At 38.7% G+C, this 14,462-nt stretch overlaps 1 protein-coding gene across 1 annotated transcript in view; it reads right to left on the bottom strand.

Annotated features, from left to right (window-relative positions):
• PTPN22 (protein tyrosine phosphatase non-receptor type 22) overlaps window positions 1-12,283 on the bottom strand; it is a 62,319-nt gene extending 50,036 nt beyond the window's left edge. Inside the window, exons 1-2 of the mRNA XM_069478953.1 lie at window positions 12,188-12,283; window positions 3,647-3,734 (exon numbers count right to left, since the gene is read on the bottom strand). Of these exons, the coding sequence (XP_069335054.1) occupies window positions 3,647-3,734; window positions 12,188-12,234 (135 nt within the window). The 5' untranslated portion in view covers window positions 12,235-12,283. The remainder of the gene's footprint in view (window positions 1-3,646; window positions 3,735-12,187) is intronic.
• Between the last annotated feature and the right edge of the window lie 2,179 nt (window positions 12,284-14,462).

Genomic DNA, 14,462 nt, shown 5'->3' with positions numbered 1-14,462 from the left:
GTACAAAAATACCTGGCCAAGAGGGAAGTGAGGACTGAAATCTGAGCCACGGACCTGGGGGTGGAGGATGGAGGTTAAGATGCACAGGGTATCTACCTGGAAGGAGAAATGCCTTTTGGTAATTCCCACAAAGCCACCGCCATGTAAGCTAACAGTGGCTTTGTGTGACAAAATCAGTCCTCAAACCTCAGAAACATCAACTCCTGGGAGAATACATTAAGGGCTTATGGTGGGATGTGGAATAGAACCAGATGATTGATTCTGTCACCAAATTATCAACTATTTGGCATGTTCCTTAATCTCCATAAGTCTCTGTTTTTTATTTTTTGTTTGTTTTTTTTAGAAACAGAGCCTCACTATGTTGCTCAGGCTGGTTTTGACTCCTGGGCTCCAGGGATCCTCCCACCTCTGCCTCCCAAGTAGCTGGGATTACAGGAGTGGGTAGAAAACCCACCTTGTTTTCTAACTCTCCAATTTTCTAACTCTCTTGTTTTCTAGCCCTACCAATTTAATAGTATTATTTACCTTATCCAAGCAAGCAGTCTGGCACCATTCACCATTCCCCTACACCCCCAAAGCTCTCTCTCTCTGGTGTTTCATCTGAACCTTTAGGTGGGGCTGAGGGCAAGACTCTGTTTTTCCACTGGAGGATGTGAATCAGTGAATAGTGAGGTTCCACTTAATCACCACCCAAAAAAACAAGGTCCTTGCGATCAGGAGCTAGAAAAGCAAGGAAGTGATTAATATAAAAATCAGGATAGTGATTATCCCTTAGGGCAGGACAGGGCATAGAGGTGGGAGTGGGGCTCGGTGGGGAAAGGGTCTTCTGAGGTCTGATAGGGTTCTGTTTCTTGACATGGGTGGTGGTTGCTTTATAATTACACTTACATGTTTTATGTACTTTTCTAAATGTGTACCATATTTGACAATTTGAAACAGCTTAAAAAATACAAACTATAAAAAGTTTTTAGGTAGAGAAAAAAATAACCAGATTTTTATTATTAAAAGATCACTTGGGTGTTGAACTGAAAATTGACTGAAGGTGAGGCAATGCTAGAGGCAGAGAAACCAGTTAGGAGGTAGCTGCTATATTTTGGTGAGAGTAATGAACTGAGGTAAGAAAAGGTAAAATACTAAGGATGTAGAATATAGCAAAGTCTCAGGCTACAAAATCAATATACACAAATCAGAGGCATTTATATATGCCAATAACAGTCAATCGGAGAACCAAATTAAAGACTCAGTACCCTTCAAAATAGCAACAAAGAAAATAAAATATCTAGGAATATATCTAACTAAAGAGGTAAAGGACCTCTATAAGGAAAACTATGAAACACTGAGAAAAGAAATAGCAGAACTTGCAAATAGGTGGAAAACTATACCATGCTCGTGGATCGGAAGAATCAACATTGTTAAAATGTCTATACTACCCAAAGTGATCTACAGATTCAATGCAATCCCTATTAAACTACCAACATCATTTTTCACAGATGTAGAGAAAATAATTATACACTTTGTATGGAATCAGAGAAGACCCCGTATAGCAAAAGCAATTTTAAGCAATAAAAACAAAATGGGAGGTATTAATTTGCCAGACTTCAAACTATACTACAAGGCTGTGGTTCTTAAAACAGCCTGGTACTGGCACAAGTGTAGGGACACAGACCAGTGGAACACAACAGAAAATCCAAATATAAAACCATCCTTATATAGACACCTAATCTTTGACAAAGCAGGCAAGAACATACTCTGGGGACAAGAATCCCTATTCAATAAATGGTGCTGGGAAAATTGGTTAGCCACATGTAGAAGACTGAAACAGGACCCATAGCTTTCACCTCTCACAAAAATCAAATCACGGTGGATAATAGACTTAAATCTTAGGTGTGAAACGATTAGAATTCTAGAAGAAAATGTAGGAAAGACTCTTACAGACATTGGCCTGGGCAAAGAATTTATGAGGATGTAGTATACATTATTTTTAAAAACAACCCAAATAAAACATAGGCTGGCACTGCCCCTCAGCTCACTTTTTACCTCTATGCCTTGGGTGACTTTGGCTTAGGAATTATAGTCTGGGGGAAGGCACGTGTCTAAACAGATACATGGGTAGGACTTCCTCCCTCCCTTCTCACTGGTGACTCTATCCCGAGGGGCTCAGACTGCCTGGCTAGTGCCAGCGATAGCACGTTTTTCATGATGCCACAATATAATCCAAGTTGAGCTGACATAGGGGTTCTTGTCATAATATCTAATCACTGAATCATAACATTTAATCCCTCAAGACTTTCATAGTATTTTCATATCTACTGCCTGGTACCAGAATGTTAGCTCCATGACGGCAAAGGTTTTTGTTCTTTTTGTTCACTACTATATCTTCAGTGCTTAGAATGGAACTTGGTACATAGTAGGTGCTCAGTAAATAGTACTGAATAAGTGACCATATTTAATGATTATTGTTGATATTTAATCATCACAACAATCCTGTGAGCATAGGTAGGACATAAATTATCTCCATTTTGTAAGTTAGAAAACAAGCTGGGCACAGTGGCTCACTCCTGTCATCCCAGCTACTTAGGAGACAGAAGTGGGAGGGTCCCTTGAGCCCAGGAGATCAAGACCAGCCTGGGCAACATAGTGAGATTCTGTCTCTAAAAAAAAAAACAAATAAAAAACAGAGACTTAAGGAGATTAAGGAACATGCCAAATAGTTGATAATTTGGTTACAGAATCATGATTTAATTTCAGGTTCTGACCTTCAATTCCCTTGCTTTTCCACTTTTTCACAACTGAAAAGCTGGAGTTTAAAGTTATTATAGCTCTGAAACACCAGCTGGAAGTATTCTAAAATACAGGATAGGTACTGTCAAACACCCTATGTTATCTGATGTGCCAGCTTATAAGGTGAATGAGGCCTACCCAGCTGCCATTGCATCAATAACCACAGTTCCATTAAAGGAGATGCATTGTTCTTCTGGGTAATCAAATCTACTTGACACAAGACTACCTTGTACTCACGTTTCTCACCATGACCCTGTCTGTCTCTACTCCCCACCCTAGCCATTCCACTTCTCCAAGCAAAGAAGTTAAAGTAATCCTTTTACTGTAAAAACACATGTTCTAATATCTTTATAGGAAAAAAGAAAAGAAATAAGAGAGAAATGTGGCAGTGAGTAGTTTTAGTGCCCTTCAAAAACCTTTGTCATCCAAATAGAATCCCATGGGGAGGCTAAAAAACGTAATATTCCATGAAAAGTTAATTTTGGTCTCTTTTTAATATTAATTAAAATTAGTGATTTGAAGCATAAACCACAAGTCAGATACCTGGAGAACTCAGAGTGTTCAATTAATATTAATATTCATACATTTGGAGTGTTGGAGTGGTATGTCTTCTGTGGGATTCCTAGCCCAACTCCGAAGAATTAGAATTAGCAAACAAAATATTAAAACCAATATTTTAAAGAGAATTCCTAAAATACACACAAACCAAAGAAGTCATACTTTTAGGTTGCCTTCTTCCCTTCTTCCCCTCCAAGATCTGATATTTACTTTATCCGAAGAGGAATTTGGTCTAGGAAAGTTGGACCACCATAGTCAGTTAAATACTGTATGTAACTACCCTGAGAGTATCACACACAGGACTTACCAAAAATTCATTGGAAAGCTCCTCTTGGTTAATTTTCTTGTTTTGAGCCTCATCCAGGAACTTCTGCAGGATTTCTCTTTGGTCCATGCTGCAGAGCAAGAGGAATAGTCTATCAGTGGGTTGAGAGAGGGCATGTCAAATGTGTGTCATGGCCGAGACACTACCGAGAAGCCACTGCTGCTGCCTAAGCGGAGCATGCTGAAGGCTGTGGTTAACTGACTTCATCACAAGCCCTAGAGGAAATTAGTATGCAACCAGCCTCTGTGGTCACACAACAAAGCCATCATCTCACTTCAGGGCCCTAGTGCCTTCCTTCTTAACAAAGAAACCTGGTTATAATTCAAGTTTTTAACAAATAAGAGGCTAACCAAAACAAAAAATGTGGTCTGCTTAGTTCTGGGACTTCTACTTCATCACCCTTAAGCAAAAGTCACCTTTCTTCTTGCTTCCCAGAAAAAAAGGCAGAATTACAGCTCTCATAGATGAGTTCTGCCTCTCTTCATTTTCCTAATGAGCACAAAGGCCCAGTTAATACTTTCGGTTTTCTCATGTCCTAAATGAACTCTGCAAGGTTCAGTTAGGCCCAGAAAAGGAGGATAGATACTGTGTGGAGTTACATGTCTTCTACCTAGACTGTTCACCTAAAGGTTTCTTGTCAGTATGATTAATGACAAACTTCTGTTCATCAGAGGAGACATATTTATTCAGAACTTTAAAGTCTGCCATATGGACCTCAAATTCTCTTTGGATGAAGCAAAGTCAGCTGCTTCTGACAGTCTGTGTCTTTCCCAGGGCTGGGGAAGTGCTGACCTACATTAAGGGAAGTGTTGATTTCAGCACCTCTTCAACCCACCAGTAGCTTTTGGAGCTTCACTTGGGTTCTGGATATAAAGAATGAAACTGTTGGTTTATATAGGATCAGGAGCAAGTGGCCCCCTCAAAGAGCACCTGACCAGGCAGTTAGCACAATATCCCTATGTGTAATGTTGGTGAACTATGAAGAAACAAAAACAAAAATCAACCACGTTGCTGATAACAGTGTGATTTTTAGGGCAGAAATCCTGAAGAACTGTTTTTAGAGAAGATCTCTACTCTGCAACCAACGTCTTGGAAAAGACATTGTTTCAGGAAGCTATGCTGTGCGTGCTGCATTTTGCCCCTGAGAGGCAGGCTCTTCTAGAAAAAGCTTCCTCAGTTTGCATAAGTTCTCTCCTCAAAGGTTATAAATCTACCCAAATGTCTAAATCAGTGTGAGAACATCCCCAAATCAGTATATCATTTTTGTTTGAGGGCAGAAGTTCAGTAAATTATGTGTTAACACAATTAGTCTTAAGTAATCCTGAAAAAAACTAAAAAATACGTTGTTAGCACTTCCTCTATTTAAGATATTAGCAATCCTTTCTGTTTTGCAACATTATTCAAATTCCCATCAGGAGTTTGGGAGATTCAGGAAATCATGATTCTGAACACTGTTTATCCTGAACACTAAAGAGGTTGCATGCACCCTCTTTATTGAGCACTACAACAAGAAAGGAAAGGTCATTGAGGTATCTTGGTTGTGGACAGCCTAAAGACAATATTCCAAATAAAGAATTTCAATCCCAATCCACATAAATTCTTCAGCAATATTTTTGGGGAACAGAGTATTTCTCAAATTATCCCCATTTAGCATTAAAGGAGAATTTCTTCCGGCTCTAAATAATACAATATTTACTTTTGCCATTTTAAAACATAAAGCGTGGGAAAGCCTTACATTTAGAAAAGTACAAAATTTCAAATTTACAACTAAAACCATGTAAAAATATGTACATAAACGAAGGCTAAAAGATGCAAAAAAGAATCAGTTGTATGAGTGTGATGGGATGATGGATCCTTTTTAAAATTATTATACCATTTTTTAAAGTTAGAAATAAAGACAAAAAGCCCATTAATTTGTTCAACAAACTTACTGAGTACGCGCTAAATGCTAAGCACTGTGTTAGGGAGCTGGGTATACAGTAGTGAGAAAACCAGGATATGGTGAAAAACACCCTAAACCAACTAATAAAGCATCTCAGAACTGAAGATATGGACTTGATTACTGATAAAAATAAAAACATTCCAAACTTTTTTTTTTTTTTTTTGAGATAGAGTCTCACTCTGTTGCCCAGGCTAGAGTGCTGTGGTGTTAGGCTAGCTCACAGCAACCTCAAACTCCTGGGCTCAAGCAATTCTCCTGCCTCAGCCTCCCCAGTAGCTGGGACTACAGGTGTGCGCCACCACGCCCAGCTAATTTTTTCTATTTTTACTTGCCTGGCTAATTTTTTTTCTTTTTCTTTTCTTTTTTTTTTAGTAGAGACTTGGTCTCGCTCTTGCTCAGGCTGGTCTCAAACTCCTGAGCTCAAGCAATCTTCCCACCTTGGCCTCCCAGAGTGCTGGGATTACAGATGTGAGCCACCATGCCCAGCCCAAACTAACTTGTTTAATTGCAGAGTAGCAAAGCATAATCCTAAAAGGAAAATGATTTTCTACGTTTGGACAAATAGAGAGTTTTGCAATCTTTCTGTACCTTTAGAATGTCCTCACTTCCATCAAAACCAGAACTTTATTAATTTTTTATTAATTAGGCAAAAAGATACTTAATAAAATAAAATTTATATCTATTTTTCTCGAGCCCATATTTTAGAACATTCACTAACTTTCTTGTCTCTTCTTAGAGAAGAAATAGAAATGAACATAAGAAAGAAAAATTTGCTGAGATACCTCCATAGACCTTTTACCCAAGAACTAAGGATCTGTAAATAGTGTCTTGGCAGAACTGCAGACTTTTAAAAAAAACAAGCAGCAATTTTTAGGAGTCTGTTTTACTGTAAAACCAAAAGGTATAGAGACAATGCGAAATAACCAAACCTCAAAAACCCACTTAGCTACAAGGCCATTTCCTGAGCAGACCACTCAAGCAAAGAAAAAAACAAACTGTGAAGGAGAAAACAAAAAACTTTGGTTTTATTTTTAACAAATATAAGCTACTACTTAATTTATCCTGTTCCTTCTACAGTTACTGGAGGGCAATAGGAGCATAATGCTTTTCAGTGAAGCCTGTGTTGACTCATTTGTATCCCGTGGGAAGATCAAGAGCTGGGGAGGTGAAACAAGTCATATAGCAAAGGTTGGCAAATACCTAAAAGAATTTAAGAACTTACAATGAAACATTTAAGCAAATCTGGCATAAGTGAACACAACAATATCATGCAATAAAAGACTCATAAACACTTTGCCGAAACCATCAAGGGTCAGCTCTTGTAGGAAGTATTCATAAATTGTGGGTGAGCACCTGAAGAGGAGTGAAGACGCTACAGCTCACTGCTGCCTTATGTGGCTATAGTAGTGTTTGGTCAGAAGGAAGAATACAACAGAGAAGAGTGCCAGTCACAATGTCACCTGCTCCAACAAGAGGGGAGTATGCCAATTTAAGGAGAAACATCAGTGTGATGGAGGTCAGGAATGACATAATAAAAAATCTTAATCGAAGAGAATTTTAGGGGAGATTATTAGAGCAAGATAAACTGGTCAATGGGAAAAACACTCAGGTTTCTCTGAACATCCTTCTGTTTCTTTGAGAAGACATATATTTTACCCCAGGAAAGCCACTTATCCAATCTTAGCTTGACTTTCACTACTCTTGTCTTTCACTACACTCTGGGGTCAGTAATTTGATATGGGCTATGTTTATTGTCTGTGAAACGTTGAGTCTTTTGTAAGCATTCTCCTGGTCACCAAGGCCTATTGGTCATTTCTCCTCAATGTCTTTTAGATTCAACCTGTCTTTTCCATTCCCACTCAACTGCCATTCCCGTTTTCATATCTGGATTCCTGCAGCAATTAAGCTCTTAGATGACCTTCCTATATATATATCTTCCAGTCTAGTATCCCCTGGTAACCAAGGTTTGATGACAGTTCTTAAAACTGCACTTTAATACTAATGAACCAAAGTATTTACTGATAGTCTACAGGAATAAGTCCAGTCTCCTCAGCCTGTCACCAAGCCACTCACCACCATCACCACCCAACCTATCCAACCACATCACCCACAGACCTTGTTTATTTTATCACTTCTTTTTCTACTTCTCATCTTTATCCCTTATTTTCACCAAGATGAAAATAAAGCCATAAAGCCTAGTTACTTTTTTTCTTCAAAAATTTTGCCCCTAATTCCATCTCACCATGATCTTATCTTAGCCTGAATCCCTTCAGTATAAATCTTTACATTCAGCTGTATAACTTTTCTTCATTTATTCACACATTCCTTGTCTCTCATAAGTTTATTTAAAAGAGTTTATTCAAAAGAGGACACATAAGATGCCCCCTGCAGTTTTAGGTTTATTAAAGGCAATGATAGTGTCTTCTACGCATTTGTGTAACCCCACAGTGGTTAACATGGTCTTGACTATATCTAAAATAAGTCTGTTGTCATGAAGCATGCTATATGTGGTTAGGCTTTGGTGAGAGAACCACTCTGACTTGTTTACTCAGTTATTCCAAGTCTCTTGCCTGGCATAGTCTATGTTTCTTGTCTCTAGCTAGGCTATTCCAGTATGCCAGGAGCAGATGGGCCTTCCCTACAGGAGCAGGGGAACCTGGCAAAAGGTACCTTCCAATGCTGCTGCCCAAGCAACAGGGCTATTATGAAAGGAATGGTGTTGCTACTGAGGTTCAGAGTCCACCTCTGAAGGACTGCAATGGCCAGAAAGAAATTAATTCCTTTATCTCCAGAATAGACTTGTTTCTCCTTTTGTAAATGAACACAGAAGATGCTTATAACATACCTTTAATGAAGCTTGTCTGATTTCCTCATGTTTTCACAACATCCACAGTAGGAAACTCCCCTACCCATCTTGCAATCTGCTTCTTGTCATTACAACATTCTGAGACTTCACCAAGCCCTTCAGTTCACCTGCTTCAGGACTCACAGTCAACTTCCCACATACCACACGGGGAATCATACTCTGCCTTTGGTTTCAGAATCTTCAAGAGGCAAAAGTCAACCAATAACTTGCAGTTGAAACAATTTTTTTTTTTTAATAAAGAGAATGTAAGGACTCTTGGTAAGGCTTAGCATCCTGTTTAAAATATAATCAAATTTGAAGTCTCATCTGAGTCGATCATTTATTTATTCTTTAATGAATATTTATAATATTCATATACATGCAAGAGAATGGGGAGAAAGGGCACTACAGAGGTACACAACAAATTGTATCATTCAAGGATCATTTATTCTAGTAGGGAAGGTAAGTACACAAATAACCAAAATTTAAGGCTGTTTGTGATAAGAACGATAAAAGTAGTACAAACAAAAGTTTGAAGAGGCAAAGATCACTTCTTGTTCAGGTTATCTGGATAGCCTTCATGGAAGAAGTGACAATTGGGTTGGGTCTTGAAGATGTGTATATGTAGAGCCTTAGAAAAAGCAATATGAAACATTGAGAACAATAGGAGTGGGGTAGCTTTAGTGAGTAGCTTAGTTTTACAAAAGCATTGGGTTTGTAGAGGAGAATCATGATTGATAAGGCTAGGAAGAGTAGTTGGGGCCAGATTCTGGGGGAATTTCAATACCAAGGTGAAGGTCAGGCTTTATGTGATGGACATTGGGGAGCCACTGAAGGTTTTTTTAAAAAAAACAACTCTATTCAACTGAACAGGGATTGAAAAGAACAAATAAAAAAATAAAAAAAGTAAAAAAACAACTCTATTGGCCAGGCGCGGTGGCTCACGCCTATAATCCTAACACTCTGGGAAGCCGAGGCGGGTGGATTGCTTGAGCTCAGGAGTTCAACACTAGCCTTAGAAAGAGTGAGACCCCGTCTCTACTAAAAATAGAAAGAAATTAGCCAAACAACTAAAAAGAGAAAAAATTAGCCAGGCATGGTGGTGTGTGCCTGTAGTCCCAGCTACCTGGGAGGCTGAGGCAGGAGGATCACTTGAGCCCAGGAGTGGGAGGTTGCTGTGAGCCAGGCTGACGCCATAGCACTCTAGCCCAAGCAAGAGAGTAAGATTCTGTCTCAAAAATAAAAAATAAAAAAAAACAAAACAACTTTATTGAGGTAGTACTCACATACAATACACATTTCAAAGTATACACTTTGATAAGTTTGCATGTATATATACCCATGAAACCATCAACACAATCAAGATAATGAACATACCCAATTACCCACTGAAAGATTTTAAGAGAACAGCAATCAAAGCAATGCTTTTGGAAAGTGTTTCCTGATTTAAAAAGAATATATACTTTTCTGCTGACATTGGGTAAAACAAGAAGATAAAAGATACTTTAAAATTTTTTTAAAGAAATAAATGCCTTCCTCTGATAAATTTTTTATCCTGTAATCTCCTTCAGTGGTATGTTAAACTTTTTTAAAACAAATTATACCATATCTAAAAACAAATTGAAACAATGGACAAAGAAACCACAGCTTTGGTCAGTCTGGGGGCAGTACATAGGACCGACTGGAACGGGGCAGGACAGGACTGGAACAGGACAATCAACTGAAAGCCTAACTAGGAGGTTTTGCCAATAGTCCAGATTGTTGATAATAAAATCTAGTGGGAAGACTCATGACCAAAAGAATAAATGAGAAAGACTAAGCCAGGCATGGTGGCATGCACCTGTAATCCCAGCTACTCAGGAGACTAAGGTGGTAGGATTATTGAGCCCAGGAGTTTGAGACCAGCCTGGGCAATATACTGAGATGCTGTCTAAAAAAAAAAGAAAGAAAGAAAGACTAACTGGGTAAGTTGGACTGGAGAAAGGGTGATGGTAAAAATGACTGAGGTTTTCGGGCTAGTTATATGGCATTTGGGAGAGGATGGGGATAAGAAATTAGAGTTCATGGATATAAATTTGAGAAGAAGGGAAATAATCATAATCATATTTAGGAATCACTCACATCGAAGTGAAAGGTAAAGCCCTAAGAGTGGTTTGCATCTGTGAGAGACAGAGTTAATGGAGAGTGCAAAAGTCAAGCTTTTCACTTTATGAACCCTATGAATTCCAAATCACAGGGGTTCCAAATTGCTTGTGGCACATTGTTTAACATAACCCAGGCACTACCTAAGCCCTTTACAAAGTATATTGTTTCATTCACCCCTCATAACAATCTTATGAAATATATACCAGATCATCTCCATTTTACAAATGTGGAAACTAAGGCACAGAGGAATGACGTTACTTGTCCAATGTCACATAATTAGTCCATGGTGAAATAAAATTGTTAAAAAAAAAATCAGGCAATATGAATCCATTCTTAATCTCTGGGCTACAATGTCTTCTTCCTGCAGCCCAATCTTAAGCTTTCCTAAGATAGGGTCTCCTCAGATACACAACACCCAGGCCAGAACCGCTCTACCATTTGCCTGGTGTAATCCCAATGAGCACCATGTCTTCAAATCTCAAGATAATGCAGTATAGTTGGAACTAAATCCACAGTCTGACGTTTTATGAGCAACACAGGATAAAGCAGGGAGTTGGTATTTATTCACTTTAGGTTGTACTTGCTGAAACTTAGTTCAGATGCACAGACAGAAGAATTTTATTTCATAAAAAGTATATCATTAGTCAAAGAGAAAATGAATAGTTTCCATTGTTCTCCATTTCCCCCAAAACATATCCAGCAAAGGCTTGCCCTGTTGCCTGGAATTCCTCTACTAACAAGTCATTACTTTGTGTCTAAAGGTTTTTGTTTCAACAGAACTTCATTAAAGCCAATGTAAAAACAGAAAGTAGAAAATTTCTGTAGGCCTCTGGGAGCTGCTCCCAACTTAACAATCAGTAGAAAATAATTTATTCAGCTAAGTTCAGTTCTGACCAAATGAAGAAATCAATCACAAAATCAGTCGAGGAAGTGATGTTCACTCTGGGGAATAGCTCTACCTCTTCTTCAGCTCTCCAAATTTTCCTAGGAAAGACAGTGAAAATCCTACAGTCAAAGGAATGGTGTTCAGGAACTTTATAAGAAACCAGGGTATGATCTGCAGATACTTCTGGGGAATACAGCTGTTACTAAGGTTTCTGCTGATCCTGGAAATGGAGGGGAGTGCTCCATGACAGCAGAAGTCATGGGCTTAGAATGTCTCCTATAGTTATCACTATAGCAGACAAGACTGTTGTTAGGTAATATTTAGATCATCCTGAACTTCCTCAGCACACACCTAAAGAAGACCCAGAAATTTACCAGGCAGCAAAGTGAAGCCAGGCTAAGATTGGAACTCTACCATCAATACATTTTATAGATGATTATCTGTAGGACGTGAAGATTAGCTTTATGAGAGTCAGCAGTCAACATTTTGGGTAGCATGACTCTGGAGTCCAATCTGCACAGGCTGAGCTTCTTAGTCTGCTCCCCTTTTCTATGGCAAGAAAATCTAGGCATTTTCAGCAAAGTAGGGAGGCCTGTTTTCCTGCTTGCTTTCTGACTTACAGAAAGGGTCATGAATTGGAATACAATGTGTTAGTACAAAAACAGTGCAAATGTCTAGCAAAGCCAGGAGCCCCAACATACTTACCCAACCTCCTTGGCTCTGGATGAATTCCCGGATGGCTCTGTTCCCATTGATCATACCCATCATGGGGATAGCCACCTGTCTTGCCATTTCAGGAGCCACGCCAGCCACATACTCAAGAAGTTTCACTGAAACTGACAGAAAGGCTCTCTCATAAGCTAAGCTGGAATCTTGAGCACACCATGCCTGGCTGAGAGATTTCACTGTCTCCTGGAGTATAGGTCCTACCTGAGGAGAGATACAGGATCTATCAGTAAAGTATTACTCAAAAAGTACAGGAGGCTGCAGGTACAGCAGGAATCCAGTAAAGCAAGTGTTTCTTTCTTTCTTTTTTTTTTTTTTTTTTTGAGACAGAGTCTCACTCTGTTGCCTGGGCTAGAGTGCCGGGGCGTCAGCCTACCTCGCAGAAACCTCAAACTCCTGGGCTCAAGCGATCCTCCTGCCTCAGCCTCCCAAGTAGCTGGGACTACAGGCATGCGCCACCATGCCCGGCTAATTTTTCTATATATATTTTCAGCTGTCCATATAATTTCTTTCTAGTTTTAGTAGAGACAGGGTCTCACTCTTACTCAGGCTGGTTTCAAACTCCTGACCTCAAGCAATCCTCCCGCCTTGGCCTCCCAGAGTGCTAGGATTACAGGTGTGAGCCACAGCGGCCGGCCACAAGTGTTTCTTAAAGGGTGGCAAATGTAACATTGGTGGTACATCTGAGGTAATCAGATAACTTTTCTCATTTTAATATTTTGTTAATGGGTATTAGAAAATATATAAGTAGTCCATCAAATCTATGATTTCAGATATCACTGCTTAGGATGAACAAAATGAAAGAAAAATAAAATGATTTGAGTGAAAAATATTAAGTACATGATAGTCCAGCAGGTCAAACTGTAAAGGTATTGCTTCAGTGACAAGGAAATGTATAGGAAACTCTAAAGTTAAAAAAAAAAAATTGATTAGCTCTTCCTCTTCCTCTTTCTTTCCCAAACAGTGTGATCCACAAGCCATTAGGTGGGGCCAAGTAAGATCTTTTGGGGTTTAGGGGAGCCAACAGCAGACAGAGCAGGATATCAGAGCCCAAACAAGCTTAGAAGGGCATCCACACGGGAAGGTACCTAGATCTTGGTTTCTAAATAGCATTCTCCATTAAAAGAAACCAGAGGTCCCTGGAGAACAATTGATTCCAGTTTGGGGCTTGGAAAGTTCAGGTTCTTCTTTTAGAAATTAAGGAAGTACTCAAAGAATGATAAGAGACACATCAAAAAGATGTAGACTGGATTGAAAGGACTCCCACTAGCTAAATCTGGGACAATATGAACACCTAAATAAATAATGATACTAACAGATTATAATCTATTGAGTAAAATAGGAATTTAAGGGTCCATGCTGATATAGAAATAAATTCATTGAAATTTTGATAAGATATGGGATACTTACATAGTTTTAAAGTATCTTTCTATAAAACACTTATTAATTACAGAGGGGAAAAGAGTAACTTTACAGTGGAGAAGCCTTACAGACACTATCTTAAGTGATTAAAATTAACAATACCAGTAATGGGACAAAATGAAATCTTATGTCAATTGATAGGATGCAGTGAGAAGAAAACAGCAACACTTCTGTGATATTCCTACCAAAGGTGCATATCCTTAATCTATTCAAGAGGAGACAAACAAACCCAAGTTAAGGAACATTTAAAAAAATAACTAGCCCATAATCTTCAAGTGTCAAGCTCATGAAAATCAAGGAAAGACTGCAGAACTATTCCAGATTAAAGGAGACTAAAGAGGCATGACAACTAAATGCAATACATGATCTTGACTGGATCTTTTTTACTATAACTTACATTATTGAGACAACTGGCAAAACTTGAATGGGATCTATACATTAGATGATAATGTATCAATGTTAATTTCCTAATTTTCATGGTTAGATTTTGGTTCTCTACAAGAATGTCCTTGTTTGAAGCAAATATAAAAGTGTTAGGGGGTCATGAAATATATCACCTGCTTACTCTCAAATGATTTCAAGAGAGAAATTCTTTGTTCTATACTTGCAACTTTTGTATGAGTTTGAGGCTGTTTCAAAATTGTTTTAAATGAATAAGAAAAAGTAGACTTAGCTAGAAGCTACATAGGACAGCCTCAGGGCAAGCAATTGGGAGTAATAGGTCCAGTTCTGCCTGAATGTAATGTAGGCACACTATCCAAGTTGGGTACAATAGGAAGAATAAAGCATAATGGTTAAGATCGTGGTTCTGGAATCAGTCTGGGTTCAAATC

The sequence above is a fragment of the Eulemur rufifrons genome, chromosome 8 (assembly GCF_041146395.1).
Source record: "Eulemur rufifrons isolate Redbay chromosome 8, OSU_ERuf_1, whole genome shotgun sequence".
In the NCBI taxonomy this organism is placed as follows: Eukaryota; Metazoa; Chordata; class Mammalia; order Primates; family Lemuridae; genus Eulemur; species Eulemur rufifrons.
Note: the sequence above shows the minus strand (reverse complement) of the source record. Positions and strands in the feature narration are given on the sequence as shown.